Raw genomic sequence first — 22,747 nt, forward strand, 5'->3', positions numbered from 1 at the left:
GAAGAGCGGGCGTCCCTTCTTTTGCCCCGCTACCGCCGACATCGCCGCCGCCGTCGCCGCCTAGATCGCCACCCTCTTGGCCCCGACGAACCCGTAGCCCCTCTCCGGCTCTGGCGGCTGCCACGTTCGTCGCTTCGCATACATAGAGACGAAGGGACGCGTGTGTGAGTCACAGGGAGTCGGCGCGTGTGCACTGTGCAGCGGAGAAGGCGCCGCTCTTTTGTATACCTATTGAGTAGACTTCTGGTAGTATGGGAGCCTTCGGGAAAGTATAAAAGAGAGCTCGTGAGTCGCGGCGAGAGAGACACGGCGGGCTCTCTCTCTCGGAGCATCTCTAGCGCGCACCCTTTCCTCTTCTCTTCTGCCCGTCTTCCCTCCCGTGCACCAGTACCTGCTCGTCGTACGTCCGTCCGTCCATCCATCCCTCTCTTCGTATTTCTCTCTCTCTCTCTCTCTCTCTCTCTCTGTCTCGTTCTCTCTTCCTCTCGTTTTGACGACGGAGCGGCGAACACGCGTCCGTACGTCCATCGAGAGTGTCGAGAGCTGAGACTCGAGAGACAGAGGAAAATAGTTGTAATACACTCTGCTGACGTTATTGCGCTCCGAGGATCGACGGCAGAGCTGATAATTTTCCATTGTCGGCAATATGGCCCTCAGTCAAACCAGCGTGGTGAGTAGTCTAATGCAAAGCCGACCGACCTTCCTCCTCGCCATCGTCCCCGTCGTCGTCGTCGTCGTCGTCGTCGCCACCGCCACCACCACCGCCACCGCCACCGCCGTCGCCGTTATCGCCGTTATCGCCGTAACCCAAACCCTCGAGAAAAGCACGAGATGATCATTTATTTCCTCCTTGATGAAGATGTGCGTGTGTCGTGAATGTGTTCCGCACGCACCAACCTACATATGCACGCCACGATTCGACGAAAACAATTGTGGCCTTATCGCAATAATGTAGCTCATTTTCTTCAAACATTATTACAAATCTCATGCCGTTCGCGCGCTCAACGTTATATTCGTTTTCATGTATCCGAGGGCTTACGACGAGTGGAGTAAATCTTGGTTAAATTTAAACACGATACGCGGCGTTTGAAAATTCAGGGCCAGAAAAGGGCATTTGGCCTTTTTCTGTCTTATAACTTTTGCATTTAACGAACGAGTCGTGCTCGCTCGGAATTACTACCGAGTGCCACTTAGACCGCCGCCGCCGTCACCATCGCCGTCACCGCCGCCGCCGCTGTTGCTGCTGCTGCTGCTGTTGCTGCTGTTGTTGCTGTTGTTCCTGCTGTTACTGCTGCTGTTGCTGTTGCCGATGACTTATCTGATCGATACATTGTTTTCTATTTTATGTTTTACACCCGTATTTTTTAGTTTGTTTTTTCATCGTCGTTATTATCCTGAGAGGATCCGGCCCCTCTCCCTTCACCGCAATCCTTTATCAATGCGCCCATTCGCCCGTTCAATCGTTACTCATAATCCAGCTGCTCTTTGGCTTCAAGTGTCACTCATCTTTATCAAGACATATGGCTTATGAGTCGTCTAACTTTATTTTATTTTTTATATAGTCTAAGACGTCCTCACTGGCCATCGCATCAATATCATGGTTTACAAGAATTGCTGGTTTGGTCCTCCTAATTTTGCACTTCTAATTACCATTTTTATATTTGATTTACTTCTAATTAACCATTCAGCTGGATGAGTAAACTGTTTTATGGCATCGAGTCTATTTGTTATCCATCCAGCTTGACAGTTTTAGTGACCTATGATAATTTGCATCGAATACATTAATACATAACCATGGAGCTCTATTTTTATTATTGCCTTGGCACGACTAGCTGAAAACGTTTGATTTGTAAACTAAGCCGACAAGTTGATCTTACCCTAGAATGAATTATTAAATTTAATTCAATTTCATTGCGATAGCTAATTTATTAATTTCTCTATAATTGACGATTGATTTTAGTTGAAATTGTACAACACCGTCATAGAAGATGTCATAGCTGGAGTTCGTGAGGCTTTTTTGGATGAGGGTGTAGACGAGCAAGTGCTTCAGGAATTGAAACAAATATGGGAAACAAAGTTAATGTCGAGTAAAGCAGTAGAATTGAATCCTGATCCTCCGGAGCCACAGCCTCCTCAATTAAATGCATTTAAGAATAGCTCGTCGAGTAAGGGTGGTTCCAAAAGTAAGAAACTATTTATTATGTCTAACGCTTGCATTGCCATTCCTTAATTTCCATCGCTTTATTCTAAACGTCTAAATGTCCAAATATTCAGAATTTTATGCTATTCGTTAAAAGTGTTTGAAAAATGATGTCTAACGAGCTAATTCTATCGTTTAGGAAATACAAACACTAACATAACCAATGCGCAAGCCAACATACAACCTCAAGCTCAATCACAAATTCAAGAGTCACCAGCCAATCAACCTCAAATTCAGCAGCAGTCATCTCAGCCTCAGTCAACGCATATACAATCACCTCAACCGCAAGCTCGGCCCCAACAATCTCAGCTACAGCAATCCCAAAATCAACAACAGCAAGTACAACACATTCAGCATATGCAAAGTATGCCAGTTCAACAAGTTCAGCAGATAGCGCAGCATCAGTCCATTCCTCAGCAGCAACAGCAGATTATGAATCAGCCAGCTGCAGCAATAACAGATCGACAAGTGTCGATACAAATCAAACTGCCCATTCATGGGAATCTGCCCGAACGATTAATAAACGTTCACGTTCCAGCTTCTGCGATCCAAGGTAGTGTAGAAATATCTGGCTCTTCCTCTTTCGCCGTTGTTAATTAAAAATTTCCCCATCTTTGCACGATATTGGAAAAGCAACCAATCCGGTTTCATCGTACGCCTATCATAAGGAATGACTAAATGATTCTTGCAGGAAATCAATTGCATGCAATTTTCACCGGACCAATCATTACAGCAGCAATAGCTTTACCCGTACCATTTGCAACATCCTTACTGCAACAGCATGTCAACTCAACGTTCGAAGGCTTACCCGGTTTCACACCCGTCCCAGTTCCCCATCCGGTGCACGTTGTGCCTCAAGGTGCCAATAACATCATGCAACAGCAACTCATCCAAGGGCAGGTACGATATCAATTGTATTCTAATCATATTTACAAAATAATTTTGAAACGGATAATTAAATCATGACAACTTGTCCTAATAGATTATCTCTGGGTTTCAGCAACAAGGGAATATTGCTCAACTGGATGGAGCTGTGGGAGATTCGTCCGACGAGGATGACGATGAAGAGGAAGAAGAAAATGATGACGATGAGGATCTTGACGAGGAGAAAGAGGAAGAAGAAAACGACGACTCTGGCGCAAGAGAAGAAGTTAGTTGTTCGCCTATATGATACTCCTACTATTCTACTAATTGCTTATTCAGTGCCTAAAATATAATTATCTTGTATATAGGAACCTTTAAATTCTGAGGATGATGTAACAGACGATGATCCCACAGACCTTTTTGATACTGATAATGTAGTAGTCTGTCAATACGATAAGGTAAAGCATTGCATAATTAAGCGATTACAATGATATACTAATATTTCAATGTAATATTTATAGATCACGAGGAGCCGAAATAAGTGGAAGTTTTATTTAAAAGATGGCATTATGAACTTAAGTGGTAAGGACTTCGTTTTTCAAAAAGCCAATGGCGATGCTGAATGGTGAAAACATACGACGCAGTGTCGATATTAAGAAATATTTTGTAATCGATTACTGCTGGAAATAATGGACTGAAAAACAGCTTCGCTGTTTCTGAACTACACATTCGCGAGTTTATTTTGGTGATCATACTATGAAAAGAACCTATGATTTTGAATTAATTTGTTATTTAATGGCGTGCAAAGAACATGTATTTAGTAATTAATTAAAAACAATTAATGTTGATTTTTCTAATCAGTGGATGTGAGCCGATTTTCTTAATTCGAAAAAATTCTCTTATTTTGTTTGTCTAAAGGTACATTTAACATAAATTATAATGGCAGTCACGTGGACGACTTGGAACTTTTAATTTAAAAATTGCCCAAATCAAAGAATGTGAAAAATTAGAAAACAACTTTTAAATTCAAAGCGATAAAATGAACGTGCAGAATCATTGCTTATAAGAATACGAAAAAAGTGTCAAACTTGAAAAAAATAACTAGGATTATGCTCTTTTTTTGCTGGGTTTTTTTTTTTTTGGAAATTTCATTGTTTATTGTGAGAAAAGTGAATAATTGTAAGTGCATATTGAACCAAACTTGGCAGATAATGATTTTACAACAATTTAAAGATTTTAATTAACTATAATTACGTTTGTAAATATTAATAACAATATGTATTATGAACAAATTTAAAATTTTAAATCCTTAAATTGTTTCACCGGACTAAAACTTTCATTTTTTGTATTGTCAATCTAAAATTACCATATAAAAGTTCGATATTTGTAACAATCAACGTTCAAGGGCACAAGTGCCTTCGTTAGTTTTGAAATTTTTCGAATTCGTGAATTCCGTAATTTGTTTTCTTAGTGACACGGTGGACGGGAAAAAGTTTCCATTTAAACAAATACAAAAATTTAGCTTTATATATACATTATATTAATCTCAATTTTTATCTCGCAGAGAATGTAATGAATGTGAGTGTACATACATGATTTATCGAGGGAATGAAAAAAATAGGCGTTTTGAGAGTTGTGCAAATATCTGATAAATAAATGTGTCTTATATTGTTATTATCATAACATGAGTTATTTTTATCCTTTATTTTTCATGAAAATAAACGACAAAATAATTACAAATATTGAATTTTACGTTTCATTTTTGGAGTTCACATTTCCTGGAGTGCAATAAAATCTGAACAGCCTTTACATTCTAACGATGATCTTCTAATGAAAAAATTGCTTTTAAATTTCTTATTCCAAAGCAGCGGCTCCAGAAATGATTTCAATAAGCTCTCTAGTGATGACGGCTTGTCGAGTACGGTTAAATGTTAATGTGAGCGAATCAATCATCTCTCCAGCATTCTTGCTCGCATTATCCATGGCTGTCATTCTGCTAGATTGTTCGCTGCATGCTCCCTCTTTCATCGAGTAGAACAGCATAGAAGCCAAGGAGAACTCGAGGTAGCTTTGAATGACGTCGTTATCCAGTGAATCGTAAAGGGAGATTTTAGAAGCGCTAGTGACAGATTGTTTACTGTATAGTGGTAACTCGTCAATAACGTAAGATACAACCGATCTAAACCTATTGAAGATAATTTTACCAGATCCAAACGAATAGCTGAAACCAATTTTATTTTAATTAACAAAAATTAAGAGTCTCGAAAGTAATTTTAAATGATTGCTTCAAGTATCGTACTACTTGATATTGAAAACACTTACCCACTATTCATAAGCTCAATGGTAATTTTGGCAGCATCATTAAATGTCGGAGGCTTACGACCCACTTCCGTAGCAACAAAGAGAATATTTTTTGCAAACAAACGCTGAAGAATAGCACGAGACTTCTCTCCTATGCATACAATTTTTGTGTTCTCGCGTTCGCTAGCATTAGCTAGGAGCGTATCACGAATATTTCTCGAAATACCAGTGTGTACTGCACCACACAGCCCTCGGTCGCTCGTTACTGCTACCATCAGCTTATTTGTATCTCCTTCGACAGGCGTTACTTCAGCCTGTTCATAAAAAATCTTAGATCCCTGTCCCAGAGGCTTAGCTTGCTTTAAATCCCTTTCAGCTCTGTTGTACTTGGCTGCGGACACCATCTTCATGGATTGTGTAATTTTCTGGATATTCTTAACAGACTTTAGACGAATGGAAATTGATTTTAACGTTGCCATACCCCGCTGCTGCGTCTGTTGTTGCTGAGCAGCAGTTAGAGTTAAAAATTTTATTCCTTGACAAAGCATGGTGGCCGCTTAATCTATACCTATAAAAACAAATTTCGTTTTCAAATTACCTCAAACAAATTATCAAATTAAAATGCTAAACAATAATTTCATCTACATTGTTCAAATTTCTTTGAAAATCCAACCGTTTCTAAAAAAAAGGCAATTAACTAATTCACTTAAAATCACTGGAATTCGATTGAAAACAAAAATTTAAGTTTTTTAAATCCTTAAGACTCTATTAAAATTTCATTGTAATATAATAATCATACAACGATCATTGAGATTAGACTTCTGCTATCGTTTGTTAGTAATGAACTGTACACTGTCAGCATATCGCTGCCACTAGCATTAAACTGATTAAATAACAAAGTAAATAATTGGTGGCTCATCGGCAAATAAAAAATACGGCGATAATTGTTGAAACTCTACGAGATGGAAATTTGCACCAAATTACCAAGGACCACGACTGGCCGGTCGGCAAATGATCTCAGGAAATTATACGGCCAAACATTACATACGCAAATAATAATGAAATGGAACAACAACAACAATCGAATAATGGTGGCGGGAGGGGTGAAATGTAGTAAATAGACGATTTTTAAAAGCTAGAGTAGGGCGACAGTAGCAGTTATGGTTGCTTTTATGTAATCATAGGAGCAACAATTCATACGACTTGCCTTGGTTGATGCCTTGACGATCGAATTATCCATACACACAATTACCTCAGATGACGACTACACGCGTCACTAATTGTACTTACAAGAGTATTCAGCAGAAAAGGGCGAAAATCTCGCAAAGTACTCCTACTGGCCACTATCTCGATCCAACATGCACGAAATGGAACCGGAGCTCGGAATAATTCGTACGTCGGTCCGATCACAACGAACAAGAGAGGAGGAATCGGCCAACGACGGCGTAAGTCCCGAGTCTGCTGTCGGTATGTAGATACGATGCCTTATCGACGGAGCCGAGGCCCTTAGAGGCGCCTTCGCCGTCAGTTTCATCTGTTTTGCGCGCGCACTCCGTGTATTTATTTGGGGCTTTAGAGCTCAGCGGTTCGAAGGGGACGACGATGATGGCCACCGGCTAAGAGCGACGTTGTGCCGTTGTGCTTAACGAATTCTTCATTTTCATCCAAATGCTAAGGAGCCGCGTTGCGTAATCGAAGTTGCACAAGGGCTTGTTTCCTCCGTTTCTTCGGCTGACGTTTAAGGGCGTATTAGAGCAAGATGCCGTGCGAAATGATAACCCTGCAATTGGGCCAGTGTGGCAACCAAAGTAAGCTTTTATTTTTAATGGCATTAATTAGTCTGTTTGATTTTTCTAATTCGCTCTCGGTCACCAACCCGACGCACTTGCTTCCGCTTTCAGTTGGCTTTGAGTTTTGGAAGAGGCTTTGCGCGGAACATGGTATAAGCCCGGAAGGGATTTTAGAAGATTACGCTACAGAAGGGACTGACAGAAAGGACGTTTTTTTCTATCAATCCGACGATGAACATTACATACCTCGAGCCGTGCTGCTGGACTTGGAGCCCAGAGTTATTCATACCATTATGAATTCTCCGTATTCAAAGGTTTTTCGTATAAATTTAATTTACTATTGTATGCAAGCGAAGGTGACATTGAATTTGTTCTCTCTTTTTTTTTTTTAATTTTTCTTAAAATCCATTCTCGATTTTTAGCTGTATAATCCTGAAAATATTTATTTATCTAAACATGGCGGTGGTGCTGGAAATAATTGGGCATCTGGCTACCATCAAGGAGAAAAATTGCAAGAAGAAATATTCGATATTCTTGACAGAGAAGCGGATGGAAGCGACAGCCTCGAGGTATATGGAAGTTTGTCAATTTACTATTGACTCATTGACGGAATTTGTAAAGTTTTAATTTGAATTTTTACTGTTTGCAGGGCTTTGTCTTGTGCCATTCTATAGCCGGTGGTACTGGATCCGGTATGGGATCGTTCATGTTAGAATCTTTAGCTGATAGATTCCCTAAGAAATTAATTGAAACCTACAGCGTATTTCCAAATCAAGATGAAATAAGGTAGGCTATTACAATTTCAAGCGACCGATGAGCCTTTCTAATCAAATACAAATAAAATTTTAGCGATGTCGTTGTACAACCTTACAATTCATTGTTAACGCTTAAGAGATTAACGCAATGTGCAGATTGTGTTGTAGTTCTTGATAATACTGCATTAAATAGAATAGCTTCCGATAGATTGCACATTCAAAATCCCAGCTTTACTCAAATTAATAAGCTGGTCTCAACAATTATGTCAGTGAGCACCACAACTCTTAGGTAAATATATTTATATTCCATTTCCATTTGTACATCATTGTTTACTTTATGGCTTTGAAAATCTAGATATCCATCGTACATGAATAACGATTTGGTTGGATTAATTGCACCGTTAATTCCAACGCCGAGATTACATTTTCTAATGACGGGTTATACACCCCTTACCACAGATCAAGAGGTAACGCATTTACGGAATTCAGAATAAAAGATTCATTTTAAATTTTATTTCCACTTACATTTGCAACAGGGCGCGTCCGTTCGAAAAACATCGGTATTGGATGTTATGCGTCGCTTATTACAACCAAAAAATATGATGGTTTCTACAGCATTGGATAGAAATGCAGCGCATTGCTATATTTCCATATTAAATATAATTCAAGTAAGATCGATCGATCTTTTAAACTGCGATATCTACTTACGCTATTTATTAACTTACAGGGTGAAGTGGATCCAACGCAAGTACACAAATCTTTACAAAGAATAAGGGAAAGAAAACTTGCTCAATTTATTCCATGGGGACCAGCCAGCATTCAAGTTGCCCTGTCAAGAAAATCTCCGTACATTCAAAGCACTCACCGTGTATCAGGCCTTATGTTAGCCAATCATACGAATATTTCTTCGGTTAGTAGCCCTAAAGCTTTTCATAAACTTAAATATCCACCAAACGTTTCATAAATGAAACTTTAAAAATACGTTTTTATTTAATATTTACTAACGATATTTGGAATACATGGCATTATATGTACGACTTAACATGCATATCACAATATCTGAAAGCTATTAAAGTTACTTAAAATGTGCTAGTTCTATCATTGAAAAGACAAAAGGAGTTCAATTCGTCTCTAATTACTTATTTGTAATTTAATTTTTTAGCTATTTGATAGAGCTCTACAACAGTACGATAAACTTAGAAAAAGAGAGGCTTTCTTAGAACAATTTAGAAAAGAAAAAATGTTTGAAGATAATCTTGATGAGCTGGATAACTCACGAGAAGTTGTAGATTATTTAGTAAAAGAATATCAAGCTGCGACAAGATCAGATTATTTAACATGGAGCCCAAGTAAAGCAGATTAAAATTATTTATATCGAACAATACTCCATATAATTTGTTTACTGTAAATCTTTATGATTCTGTTTTTCTTCTATTATACGTCCATGACATTTATTTCTTTAGATATTAAGGAAGAATTATTTTATTAATAATTTTGTATAAAATTTATTGCAAATAACAAATCAATTAAAAATTTAGATTATCTGTAAATAACTTATACCTCTTAAACATTTTTAATAATAAAAATTCTATTGATTTTATTTCAATTAAAAATAAAGTACTTATTAATATTATCTTTCATCAATACATTCCGGCGGGAGAATCGCAATAGTTATAAATCCAGTATGTCCTGGAGTTGACGATGGATGTGAAACAGTTGTTAACTTAGAAGGTTCATCAAATTTTGTTACATTTTCAGCAGTCTGAAAGAAGCAAAAATTTTCGTTTCGCCTAAGTTGGACTTGCATTATTATTGTTTTAATTCAAAAAATAAGAAAATTTGACAGACCTTATCCCTCAAATATGCCAAATTTAATACAGACAAATTTTTTTGTTGAACTGTCAATTCCCTTTGTAAACATTCGTAGGTTTCTATTGATATGAATCCCATTGATGATAATTTTGCACATGTTCTTTGAACTTGCTCGATACAGGGGGAGAATGAACACAACTTTCCACCTAGACAAATTTTAAATTATTTTACTATACAAAATTATTAAAACAATGACAAAAAAGAATGTAATTACCTTTTCTTTTTAATGACTTGATAGCAAAATCAATGGTTAACCATGGATGAGGTAAATCTAGAAATACTGCATCAACCATATCGTCAAGTTCATCACCAAAACCTTCCGTGCAAACATCTCTATGTTTTACGGTAACAAACTCGTCTATACCATGATTTTTAAATTCTTCTTGGGCTAATACTACACGTTGTTCATGAAAATCAAACGTATGCAAGTGCCCATTTGGCCTTACAGTTCTTATTAAGGCATGAGACAGTGATGCGCTACCAGTTCCTAATTTAAAATTATTATTGAATTAATTTTACAGATAAATGTGATGACTAAAATATAAATGCAAACGTTTGTATCAAAGTTAAATGAAAACCTGTTTCAATCACAATACTTCCAGGTACTAAATCCAAAAGATAAATTATCAAACTTATATCAGGTGTGTAAATAATTTGTGTCCGATGTGGAAGAGTCAAAGTCCATAATTCTGGAGTTGGTTGTAAAACATACGCCCAACCTCTTGAAAGATCAACTTTCGAGCCATACCTGATTCCCACGAGGGATAAAACTTTCAAAGCCCCATAAGTTGTTTGAAAAACATTATCCACTAATTCACCTTTTTTATTCACTATTTTATCTTTCACCTCTATTTGATGCATATTATTCGGATTTATATACAAAGTTACTACATCCCCGATCTCAATAAATTCTTTATTATTTTTAAAGCTCATATTGTTATAATTTATAACTTCATTAATTTTAATAATATTTTATACTACTTATAGAATGCCTTTTAAATTAACATCCCTCAGAATAAACTGGAACGGATATGGTTCATCGCATAGTACAACGCCAAATCATCACACGTGGAAGGAACCTCGTCTATCAAACGTCAATCACAACGTAAACATAACCTAATCAAATATCTTTATAATTGGTATATAAAAATTTAATCTAACTATTGAATCAATTTCTTCGCATTAAAGTGGTTATTATAATTAATTATATGATTGATTAACGTGTAATGTAAATTTTTAATTAAATCGATGCCGATTTAAATGGCAAGGAACAAAGAATGTAAACATGTACGGATTAAGTGCGCGCGCATTTTTGTACGTCTGCGCAACAATCGACCCAAATCGAAATATAATAATCGAAGGTACGCGCACTTGCGTGTGTACGTAAATTGCATGCTTGATTTTGTGTGCGCGAGTGTGTGCGTACGTGTACATAAATGTATATAGTCATTTACGCCGACAATCTATCAAGATACATTGTTAAACTGGCATTTGGCAGAGGGGCGGAATTTGTCTCGTATTAAAGTCGATCCATGAGAAACTAAATTAGAACGTTCCTGGCAAAATTCCATAAATTAAATTAATAATGGTAAGCTTAATATATCAACATTTATGGCCAAAAATTTTCATTCACTGAACTATAGCTGCTTTATACATATCTAAAGTGTTACTAAATATTAAAGTACTTAGTTGTTTCTTTTTCAAAATAGATATGTATAATGAATTGATATAAGTGTAAACGAAGAAATTTTAATGCTTCGATCGAACAAGCTTGTCTATTTTATTTAATCTGTTGTTTACAACTATAATGTTTATAGCTATAACTCTAATCCTAACTAAGCATTAAACATTTTGTTTCGTTCCAATTTAAAACAGATTCGTTTCATTCTAATTCAAAACAGAGCAGGAAAGACAAGATTAGCTAAATGGTACATGAATTTTGATGATGACGAAAAACAAAAATTGATTGAAGAAGTACATGCAATTGTAACAGTTAGAGACGCTAAGCATACAAACTTTGTCGAGGTTAGTATGATTTCAATTGCTTCAGATTATTCCATAAAAATTAAAAATACCCTTTAAATAATAGTCGTGTGTTTTATTGTTTAGTTTAGAAATTTTAAGATTGTATATAGGCGCTATGCTGGTCTTTACTTTTGTATATGCGTCGATGTGAACGATAATAACTTATGCTATTTAGAGGGAATACATAATTTTGTTGAGGTATTGAATGAATATTTCCATAATGTTTGTGAATTAGATTTGGTGTTCAACTTTTATAAGGTAATAAATTTATCTGATAAAGTACAGAATGAACTTCTACTGTAAAATTAAAGGACTTTGCTTGATATTTTTGCAGGTTTATACAGTTGTAGATGAGATGTTTTTGGCAGGAGAAATTAGAGAAACCAGTCAAACCAAAGTTCTAAAGCAATTATTAATGTTAAATTCTTTAGAATAGATGTATAAATTTAAAAAGAGAGAGAAAAAAAAACAACCAAACCATTGTTTCTGAAGTGAGACTTATTCCATGGATCTAACAAAACTATATAAAAGTATTTATTTATATAAGATCAAAGTAAATCATTACATTTACGACACCAATTGTTGTATCTAAATAATTTTTAAAGATATATATATGTATAACTTTTCTTTAATAAATGTCAAACGCATTGATAAGACTTTTGTTATTTTACATTTCTCGTTATTATTTTTACTTCGGCTCTCTTTTCAAGCTAATAATCTAAAACATTAAATATGCAGCAGTACGAAACTAATAATCGACAATATCGGCAATAATATAATTATCGGCTGTTATCGACATTTTTTAAGTTATTCGTAAAGCCGATAGATGTAGACACTTGACGCCGTTCTCCGAAGATTTTTTAACATAAATGTAGCTACGCAATTAATTAGTGGTTGTACGAATATATTAATTATAATTGGGTGGTTAAAACCGTCGGTGAAGATAATTCGTGCGCGAATCATCGAATTATAATCGTCGTATTGAAAACCGAAGTTAAATTAGCAAATAATGATTTTACCGATTATACGTAACTATATGTTTTCATGGAATTCAGTTGGTGGCCCTGAACGCGCCTCGAAGACAATCATAATCTAACAAGAAGCATATGACGTACGTATAAGTTTTTTTTTATACATAAGCGGAAATGAAATTTTCTAACATATTTCTGTTAGTTCTGTGACGTTTTCAATTGCCAATGCCTGATACTTTAAAAATATAAGAATTTTAATAACAACAATATTTATTCAAACGATCAATCGTAATATTATTGGCGTAAACAAAGTCTTATTGTTGTTTTAACTAATAAATTACAACTACTTTAGCGTAAATAAAAGAATATTTGAAAAATACCTTTTTAAAAGAAGTTTTATCAATCGTCGATAACCGATCGTTCGGCACGATGATTTACAACTAATCTCTAATTAAACGATCCTACGGTACTTTTCTCGTCTCCCCATTATTTATATTTGCATTGTAATCAGATTTATAATAGCAGATTTCTTGTTGTAAATTATTTTTATTCCTCTAATAAATTATGAGATAAATTTTTGATAAATGAGGTCTATGATTATGTAGTTTAGTACAGCCATAAACGTATATAACAGTAAATATAATTCACTGAATTTGTATACCGATTACTCGGTTAAATCATTCTTCAAAACTTTATGGAAACGAAATTTCCAAATTTTTTACACTTGTCTATCAGCCTCATTAAATAATCTTGTGGTTGAAAACACAAGAGCTCTTTATCAATGTACATGGTAACTTCAACATTTGATATAGAAAATTTTATGGCGATTAGTGTAGCCCCTAAGCTCATTGAAACGCCTACGACGAAACGTAGAATGTAACTTTGACCTTTTTGAAAGTTACTTTAAATTGTGTTTTACCCGACGATTGAATTAGTAAATAAGTGGGATTGGATGAGGGGGGGGGGCATCGAAGTAGGCACTGAATATTCGTGAAGAAATAGTCGGTCACACGTAGGTATGTTAATCTTAACATAAATCTTTCTTTTTTTTTTAAACAAAATTTTAATTAATTATCAAACGTCCCTGCGATTGAGGATGTTGATCGCAATATATTCATAGCCACAAGCTTTATATTTGTGCTCTTTATAGATAGGCTTAAATATGTAATTGTCGGCTATAAAAAAAACTGACTGATAATTTTTGTAAATAGACTGGATCGACACATTTTTATAAAAACAAATTTATAATCTACAGGAAATTGATTACGAATAGCTTTATCCGGACTATATTTCAACTTAAAATTTTATATCAAGAATAAATATCCTTTTAATTAAACAATGTTTTTTAATTTATAAGAAGTGTGAGTCCTCTAAAGCAGTGAGATTTCGATTGCGATTGAATTGGATATTATTTAATTAATTTCACTTTATAATTAACATTAAGTAGTAGTAGTAGTAGTAGTAGTAGTAGTAGTAGTAGTAGTAGTAGTAGTAGTAATTGAAGCTATAATAAGTAAAATGAACAATTCAGCAAATTATTTAATATTTATAAATTGACTACAGCTTGAAAAAATATTATAATTATTATAATTTTGCAATGAATAAAATAGTTTAAAACTTTTTAAAATGTTTAACAAATTATTCGTTCGATTTAATAATTAAAATTGCTAACATATTTATTGGGATTTACAACTGGTAAGCAAAATAATTTGTAAACACGATAAAAACATCTAAGACAATATTATTGAATGGTAGTAAATATGTAAATAAAATAATATTACAGTCGTTGAAGAAAAGAAAAAAAAAGTGTATTTATATAAATTAGGTGAGACACGCGCAATGATGTGTGACGTTTACTCATAAGTTAACTGTCGAAATTATACAACCTGAACTTTAAATAAATGAACACCTGTCGATCAATCATAAAATGAAACTCATAAACCTTCAGCGATGAAATTAATTTCACTGATTCTTTTATGAAGGGATAAAAAATCTTATATGGTCTCACACGTGACTGATAAAAATAATTCGAGGATTTATTCAGAAAATTGACTATCAATCTTATTCCTCAATCATGTCCGAGTTAACGCATAATTGAAAATGAAAATTAATGAAAATATACTCTCACCGCTAATAATACGATAATTGCACGGCCGAGAACATTCGGGAGAGATCGCGAAAAAAACCGGTCCAATTAATTTTCAATGATTTAGCATTTAATACTAATTGGCCGGTGGCGCGGTGGGAGTGGTGAATGAAATTTTCGATAAAAAAAATCTGAAAATTCGTGGCCCAACGTATGCAAGCAATCGCGATAAATTTGGTAGAATTTTCAATTGCGCGTATCAGTTTCGAAAAAAAATTCACGATCCCAGGTGACGTAAGAAGATGATGGTTGTTGAATCTCCTCCCGTACACCAGCACGTAAATATACAAGCAAGAGTCCAAAGTAAATTTTTATAGAATACCATAACGAATCTTGAGAGACATTAACATTTATCATCATAAGCAAGGAATAAATAATAAAAATTTAAAACGAAGCGTAACGAAACGCTCGTAACTTTCAACGCCCGCGCGGAGACACACATGCGACACACATGATTTTTGTTGCACGCAAAGTTGCAATAGTCAATAAACAAGGGGCTCAGCTTGGTGAAGAGCGATAAGGTCTATCTCGTAAAAATCATCCCTCGCGCGTCCGAGCGTCGCATCGAAGCTAGCCGATAACCACCTTATCAATCGTCTAAATAGCCCGCGCGCGGACTCCGGTCATTTAAGAATGAGTTATTCTCGTATTTCTCCGTAGTGCGAGCGATGGGTCAACACGGACAGCGAGCGAGCGAGCGAGGGTGTGCGTGTGTGCCTGTGCGAGACAGGCGCACGGGGTTATCGAGCTCGGTGTACGCACGACGCTTCCTTCTCATGCGCGGGGTTATCGGTAAACGCGCACCGCAACGGTTTGTGTAGTGTCGGCGAAGCCTGCAAGTCGATATCGCGCGTCGCTTCGCCTCGATGCGCTTCTCTTGAGCTAACACTTTCTCATAATATCCACTGTCCGCGTTCTACCCGCGTAATAGCCGGGCACCTCGTCCCGAAGAGGGCGAAGAGCCCGGAAAAGTGGGATCGACGCAGCTTGTTGCCCGTTCGTCGGCCGTGTTGCGCTACAGCGATGATACACTATTTCGTTAAATAGGAGGCTGCTTTGATGGAAGGCCACCGTGGTCGTCCGATTCTGGGAAAGCTATATGTCCTCCAAATAATCTAGGGCTTTTCTCGATAGATGTATCATCTTATCGCCAAGTGGCTCTGATTTTCCCACTGAATCGTTTCAGGTCTATCCAACTTTTCTTATGCGTCGTGTTAAGCGCCCCCTCCCCAAAAAAAATCCACAAACCGCCAAAATAATTAACAAGTTTTTATGGAGTCGTGAATATGGTCACTCTTACATTGTGTATAAGATAGATTTCGAGTTGGAGGAATTGTCGCTGTGAGATAAGCACATTTGCGATCTCTATTTTTTCAGGTCCGTTCAGTCGGTTAAAATTCGAATGTTTAAATTCGAATTTGTACATATGTACTCTTTGTGGGAAAAAGAGTGTACGGATTGGCGTAAGTAGAGATAAAGGTGGTTAAAGGGGGAGGGGCAGGCGGAGGTGGTTAGTAAAATAATTATGAATTATCGGAATAATTAATTAGTATTAGCACGTGTTGAGTTAAAAACTCTCCGCCGTCTCGTTTCTTTGCTCATCCGCCCACCACAATCTTGGTCGCTTTAACGTACGATATTTGATGTTTATCGAACAACAACAAAAAACGTCTCGAATCTGTTCCGACACATTGATCGAAAAGCCCAATGTCCAAATCGCGAAACTCGAATCTAAGATCAATAAGGCGTCGAGAGTGTGGGGGCGATAGTCGAGTGTTCATCATCATCTCGCGACTCGTCCGAATGCGCGCAGCTGACAAAATACCGATTAATGCTTGCGGATAAATTGATCCGAAATTTATTTTCACACGTCACCTTCGAACGAAGCGAATAACGTATAACACGCGCGTTCACCTCGGTGATTCAAGTAGATGAACAATCCCAAATGGCAATAAGGTGTGCGGAAGGCGCTGCGAGGACCAAGAGGCCCGCGTGATATTGTAAAAGAATCTCGAGAATTACGATGGGTTGATGGGTGAGGGTAGAGGGAAGGATAAGTGTGGCTAAAACCGCTGACATTCCGGCTTTACGTCCCGTCCAAACTCGAACGGGCATATTAAATAAAAAGAAGGGGGGAAGCGAGGACCGAACGACTTCCGCGAATGGCGTTTGGAGTCGCGCGTGTTGTCTAGGCTCCTGGATACATCTGCTCACGGCGTCGCGCCGCACGCAATGCGAGAGGAGAAAGACCCGGTCGGCCATGCCTCGGACCCTGAGCTCTCAATCCTTAAAAGACGACAAATGGAGGATGACTCGAGAACGGGTGCGCGCCCTCTGAAGATGCGCCGAAGATGGATTTGAAGGGAAGGAAGCTGCCGCTCTCCGTAATTAAGAAAGTCTCAGGGCCGACGAGATAATAGGAGAGAGGGCAGGGGCGGATTAGGCGGCGCAGTCCACGACGAAGGACGAAGGGGTAAAGGGGCTCTTTGTGGACGAGGAAGAGAAGAAGGAGGACTGAGAGGTTGAAAAAATCCGAGTCGCGATCCAAAGCACACATCGGTTACAAATAGCTGTTACTGCCGCTATCGCCCCTTTCTCTTGCTCCTTCTCTTTCTCTTACTCCCTCTCCTTCACCCCCCGTCTCATTTTCGTTTCGCCTGCCCTCTGTCTCCCCCGCTCCACGCCCACCCTTTCCTCTCCTCTCGATCATTTCTCTCAGCCTGTCTTTTACGAGGGTGCGCGGCGTCTTTAATAATATCATTCTCGTTTTGCACGCAGAGTGCGTACGGATGCGGACCTTTTAATTCGTTTTCCTTTCTTGTTATCGCGCGCACGCGGAGAAACAATTTTACTATTAAAGGCGCATTCGGAACTTGGCAATATTATTGAAAATCCCGGCGCTCGACGGCCACCTTATCAAAGCCATGCATGACTTCATTACTCCGCGGAGAAATTTATTCTGCCGTGTCGTAAATGCCTCCCTATCGGTAACTTGCCAATTTTCACGATAAATAAAATGTCATGCGATAAATTATGTAGGAATGTTGACTCTGCTGGCGGACGAGATGCATGTTATCGGCTTCGGCATTCGGAACTAAATCATCGTTGCGCGCGAGTGTAAAATTCAGAAATTTATATACCCGTAATCAATTTATTTATCAGTTGAATAAATAAAAGTAATATTTACGATTCGCGCTGAGGTACACTGATTGACTTACGACTGATCGAGAGCCAGATGATTAGAAATATTTTTATTAATTAATCACGACGATGAATAATATACCCTTATCGTAGCAAATATAATTATTTATTAGACATTTATTTTATTATTATGGTATCGTATAAAATGTGATACATGCTCGGCTGTGCGCCGAACTTTAAAAATATATCGCCGGAAACTTTATCCCACCGTGATTTCTCGCTGTTTCATTGCATTGTATCGAGATGGAGATGGAGATCGACGGACAATGGGATGGATAAACGTGCCCGCGGCGCTCGAGCCAAATTTCGTATGATGGGCGCGCGACCTCCGATGATCCTCTTAACCACTTTAACCGCGTTCGACGTAAATGGCTATTTCTTTTCGCACAAACGCTCCCATCGCTCAACGGCGTCGCGTGTTACGAAAGCGAAACGGCCGAGTCACGTATGGTAGCGGGTTTGAAATATGGCATCGTTTAGAGGGGAGTTTAGAGGGGGACAAGTCGAGCTGTTCGCTAACATCGAAAAGAAAAATCTTCTTCGCGGAATCCGGCCAAGAATCCGCTGGTCTCTTTTGTCGAGAGAGTCGCTTTATTCCACGCGCTCCCCGTCCTACTAATAATCGATGAGATTCGGGCTAAATGTGCGCTCGTAAAGGCTAATATAATTTATCGCATTAGCCTCTCGCAATGAATTTTTCGTGCGGAGAAAAAATAATTCGTCCCGGAGAATTCGCTCGCAATTAAAGTGCATGAGCTGTACCTGTATATATATATATATATTACGTAGAGGGATGCTCGGTGTGTTAGTGCAATGAAAACAAATTATATAAATTTGCGCGCGCGACGATTCGATAACTTGATTGACATCCTTATCAAACATTAATAATATTGCACATAAACTCGTTATATACATGAATATAATTCTGCGTTATATCGTAATATAATATATATGACGACCTTATGTGCAATATTATTAGTGCTTGATAAGGATGTCAATCAAGTCATCGAAATGTCGCGCAAACAAATTTGTGTAATTTCGTTTTATTGCACTCACACATCGAGCATCCTTCCACCTCGTATGTAGGCACTGTTTATGCATTCGGATTACTAGCATTTAATCGATTCTTCTCGAGAGCTATTATTTTGCAAAATTCTTAATACGCGCGATTGCAGATGCCGTTTCAGAGATCGGTACACTTGGCGCGATAATATTAACGAACGAAGGTAAATAATGCTCGTTCGATCTTGAATTACATTAACGCTCTTTCGTTACAATGTATTGTAACGAAAAAACTGTCAATATATAAAGTCGAAAAATAATTAATGCTGACTTTAGTGCTTTTCACCGATAATTATTATATGATAATATAGGTAAACATTTTCTAATGAGGCTTTGTAATTGAAATTAAGGTAGGATTAAATTAAGGAATTAGAGAATTAGAGAATTAGAGAAGAGATTAAATAAGAAATAGAGAAATTAAATTAAGGCCTTGTTCGCGACAATACGCGGGCATGTTTTGATGCTCCAGAATTGCTTTATAGTTTTATTAGAATAATTACAGCGGGTATTAATATTACAAGATCAGACGTTGTTAATACCTGTGGTGCACGAATCACAAGAATTTCAGGGAAATATAAAAGAATAATAATAATAAAAAAAACATCATCGTTCTCCGGAGATTCGTTGTCAATGAACAATTAGCTAAAAAGTGCGCGCTTCGTCGACGGTGTAAATGCTATGTTGTTACAACATTGATGATGGGGAGTGCGTGGCACGGATGACTGAGAGAATATTATCTTTGTAAGAGAAGCACGAACTCGTCGACTTAATAATTGATGGTAATGCGTCCGCGTCAACGACGATCCCGTAATTAGAGCCGATCACGTCAGGTGACTCGTATTGGCAATCAAAGATCGGAGATAAAGTCTACGTAGAGCGAGAGGGGCGATAACGACCTCGGTCACTTAACGAGGAAACTCAGGAATTGGACTTGGGTCAAGGGTGCGTCGCGATGTGGCAAGAATCTCATACTAATTTAAGGTCTGGAGCAAATAATAAATCCGAACGATAGTTACAAATTTAGGCCGACTCGGAATTATCATCCTTATTTTTTTGTGCAAACAGACGCATGTGGATGAAAAGGCCGGGGGTAACGGGGAGGGGGGCATCTTTTCCCTTGGCCCTTAAAAGAAAACGAAGTAAGTCGCGGCGCGCGCCTCGTATATAATAAAGGAAATGGCGCGCGCACAAAGCGGCCAACGGCATTAGTCGCATCCACCCAGTGTAATATAAGTGCAAGTGCGAGAGATACGAGACTCCTCCCGATGCGTACGGACAGGGGCGTTCCGCCATGCAAACCTGGAATATCGCATTATGTGGCTCTATCTCTCTCGTCCTTTCCCTTTTCGTCATCCACGTTCCCGACTCTCTCCCACCTCCGTGTCTTCTTCGTCGCTGCCGTCGCTATAACATCGTCGACATCGTCGTCATCGTCTTCTTCTTCTTCTTCGTCTCTTGCTTTTACTATTGCTGATGCTGATGCTTTTGCTACTGCTGTTGCTACTGCTACTGCTACTACTGCTGCTGTTACTAGTGCTGCTTCTACTTCTTCATCGTCATTGTCGACGTCGTCGTCGTGGTCGTCGTGGTCGGCGGTGGCAACTGCGTTGTGCTCGGCTTTTCTTGCTCCTTTTCTTCCTATCGGCTATCTTCCTCTATATACGATGCACCGAAAAGCCGGCATCCGGCCTTCTATCTTTCTGTCCCTCTATGCATATCGCCCTCCGTCGTTTACCCCCTCCTCCGCACCCCCTCTCCATCTCCCCTTCTACCCGTTCTCTTACACGCACTCTTACTCGCTCTTTAATTTCTTCCCTTTTATACTCCCGTTTTCCATTTTACTCTTTTTTCCATCTTCGCCCTCAGTGCGGGAGTTATTTTAGAAAACCAACTCTATTCCTTTTCTCCTCTGTACGGCTTTATCTTGTCGAGCAATCTGAATCTCGTGCATTATTTAAAATTATGTATATTACGCAATGCATTGGTCGAGACGAGCTTTGTAAAACTACCTTAGACAATATAATCATCGCATTTGTTATCCAATTAATTTTCGCAAAGAAGAGCAGCACAGCCCGATGGGACCTATAGGATAGTGGAACGTTTTTAACTGGCTTTTCTCCAGTTAGCTCGTCCCTTTAACTTGTTCAACAATTTGGCCCTACAACTATGTCATGTTCTTTTGCTTGGTATAACCAATAAATAACTCATGATTTATGAACAATTTTCAAGAGCCAATGGGCCAATGGCAGCAAGTGGAGCTTCGCGTCAAAATTAATACGGGACTCGTTATGGCACTCGTTCTGGCATGTTTGAACGCAATCGGGCAGTCCGTCCCATCATTAACGATTAACAAATGGACGAAGGTATCTCCCGTCCCGAGGCAGCCATTGGTAGAGAGGCCTCAAAGATAATAATCCGTCGGTGGGTGCCAGGACTTCGACATCGCGAATCCTCTCCTATGCTTTAGCATCTCACGAATGGGATCTCCGAGCCTCTCACCACCACACCGCGTCACTCGCTCATATTTTTTAAAATAGCAATCGTCGTCGTTGGCGATGGTGGCCTCGACGCATCGCGCGTCTGGCAACGAATTAACGATGCAGCCGGGGTTCCTCCCCCATATCCATCCGCGGGTAGAAAAGTTCATCCACCGTACTTGCATCGGCGGAAGGGGCGTAGAATCGCGGCGATATTTCAGGTCGTATTTAACGCAAATTATTTTGCCTTGGCGGGCCTACTTATTCAGTGGCATGGGCTTATCAGCGCGATCGAGACAATTCGCTCGAGTTTTCAACCCTCGTGAGGCTTCAATGGCTCGGGGGAAGCTGGAAGCTGGACGAGAAACTTCGCCAATCAAAAATCAAAAGTTAAAAAGCAGGTGAACTTTGCTCGACTCCTCGAGGATCTCGCCGTCCTTAGCGGTCAATACTCGATTTTCCTGCTGTTGATTTTTCAAAAAATTAGGCACCTTCGAATAGGCCGGCCGAGGGTAGTGTATGTACGAGGGGACACATAAATTAAAAGGACCTTAATGAGCTCTGGGTGGTGTGCCGAAAGAAATTAAAAATCAGAGGCGATTGGGTTCGTCCGCAGTAGGCTAAGCCGTCATTTTCCAATTTAACGAGAATTAATCTTGATGCCTGCTTACATAAGTGGCTTCAGCCAATTCTTACGGGATTTTTTTGCATCCTTTTCAAATCATTATAAACGAAGTGTCGCGATATCCGACTTTATTTACTTTTAAACGCGTCGCTTAGTTCTTTACTCTAAAACCAAGAGGCTTAATTAATCGTCTCCTGTCTTGGATGGAGTCAATGTTTTACGGAGTAATTTGTCGCTGTGGTGAAAAAAAGTGAGATTTTCTAGGAATCCCGAGGAGTTTTACGTGTGAGAACAGAAAAGCACGGAGCCTCAATGATTTCCTAAATTCCAAGCACTAAAAGAGATTTATTCGTAGCCGTAAAAGAACGAAGGGCCGACGATGAGGTGAGGAGAGGAGGAGGGAAGATGGTAGTGGAGGTACTGGTATGTGTGATGGTGGCGGAGATGGTGGCGGAGAT

At 38.5% G+C, this 22,747-nt stretch overlaps 5 protein-coding genes across 8 annotated transcripts; 3 read left to right on the plus strand and 2 right to left on the minus strand.

Annotated features, from left to right (window-relative positions):
* Positions 1 to 151: 151 nt before the first annotated feature.
* Positions 152 to 4,326, plus strand: TfIIA-L (transcription factor IIA L). 3 transcript variants are annotated; one of them, XM_011504297.1, is made up of 7 exons: positions 152 to 670; positions 1,961 to 2,183; positions 2,340 to 2,753; positions 2,892 to 3,100; positions 3,201 to 3,350; positions 3,433 to 3,522; positions 3,586 to 4,326. In XM_011504297.1, exons 1-7 carry the CDS (start codon positions 647 to 649, stop codon positions 3,691 to 3,693), a joined length of 1,218 nt encoding a protein of 405 aa, XP_011502599.1. In that variant the 5' UTR covers positions 152 to 646; the 3' UTR covers positions 3,694 to 4,326. The 3 variants fall into 3 exon arrangements, with proteins under 3 accessions (XP_011502599.1, XP_011502597.1, XP_011502598.1); XM_011504295.1 differs by lacking the exon at positions 152 to 670 and adding an exon at positions 889 to 951 and having other exon boundaries at positions 3,183 to 3,350; XM_011504296.1 differs by lacking the exon at positions 152 to 670 and adding an exon at positions 889 to 951.
* Positions 4,327 to 4,581: 255 nt separating this feature from the next.
* On the minus strand, positions 4,582 to 6,809 carry ATPsyngamma (ATP synthase, gamma subunit). Of its 2 annotated transcripts, none has more exons than XM_011504298.1 (3): positions 6,656 to 6,809; positions 5,387 to 5,933; positions 4,582 to 5,285 (listed from the first exon to the last, which is right to left on the minus strand). In XM_011504298.1, exons 2-3 carry the CDS (start codon positions 5,911 to 5,913, stop codon positions 4,919 to 4,921), a joined length of 894 nt encoding a protein of 297 aa, XP_011502600.1. In that variant the 5' UTR covers positions 5,914 to 5,933; positions 6,656 to 6,809; the 3' UTR covers positions 4,582 to 4,918. The 2 variants fall into 2 exon arrangements, with proteins under 2 accessions (XP_011502600.1, XP_011502601.1); XM_011504299.1 differs by lacking the exon at positions 6,656 to 6,809 and adding an exon at positions 6,573 to 6,615.
* A 95-nt stretch (positions 6,810 to 6,904) lies between these two features.
* On the plus strand, positions 6,905 to 9,380 carry LOC105365998 (tubulin gamma-2 chain). Its single transcript, XM_011504300.1, has 8 exons — positions 6,905 to 7,469; positions 7,578 to 7,724; positions 7,805 to 7,941; positions 8,005 to 8,199; positions 8,266 to 8,377; positions 8,447 to 8,578; positions 8,638 to 8,820; positions 9,073 to 9,380. Exons 1-8 carry the CDS (start codon positions 7,125 to 7,127, stop codon positions 9,271 to 9,273), a joined length of 1,452 nt encoding a protein of 483 aa, XP_011502602.1. The 5' UTR covers positions 6,905 to 7,124; the 3' UTR covers positions 9,274 to 9,380.
* Positions 9,381 to 9,518: 138 nt separating this feature from the next.
* Trmt61 (tRNA methyltransferase 61) lies at positions 9,519 to 10,719 on the minus strand. Its single transcript, XM_011504302.1, has 4 exons — positions 10,361 to 10,719; positions 9,997 to 10,269; positions 9,759 to 9,928; positions 9,519 to 9,672 (listed from the first exon to the last, which is right to left on the minus strand). The coding sequence occupies exons 1-4, from the start codon at positions 10,713 to 10,715 to the stop codon at positions 9,541 to 9,543; spliced, it is 930 nt and encodes a 309-aa protein (XP_011502604.1). The 5' UTR covers positions 10,716 to 10,719; the 3' UTR covers positions 9,519 to 9,540.
* Positions 10,720 to 11,299: 580 nt separating this feature from the next.
* Positions 11,300 to 12,444, plus strand: AP-2sigma (adaptor protein complex 2, sigma subunit). The gene is made up of 4 exons (XM_011504303.1): positions 11,300 to 11,370; positions 11,658 to 11,807; positions 11,892 to 12,065; positions 12,142 to 12,444. The coding sequence occupies exons 1-4, from the start codon at positions 11,368 to 11,370 to the stop codon at positions 12,241 to 12,243; spliced, it is 429 nt and encodes a 142-aa protein (XP_011502605.1). The 5' UTR covers positions 11,300 to 11,367; the 3' UTR covers positions 12,244 to 12,444.
* Positions 12,445 to 22,747: the final 10,303 nt, after the last annotated feature.

Source organism: Ceratosolen solmsi, unplaced genomic scaffold, assembly GCF_000503995.2.
Source record: "Ceratosolen solmsi marchali unplaced genomic scaffold, CerSol_1.0 scaffold25, whole genome shotgun sequence".
Classification (NCBI taxonomy): domain Eukaryota; kingdom Metazoa; phylum Arthropoda; class Insecta; order Hymenoptera; family Agaonidae; genus Ceratosolen; species Ceratosolen solmsi.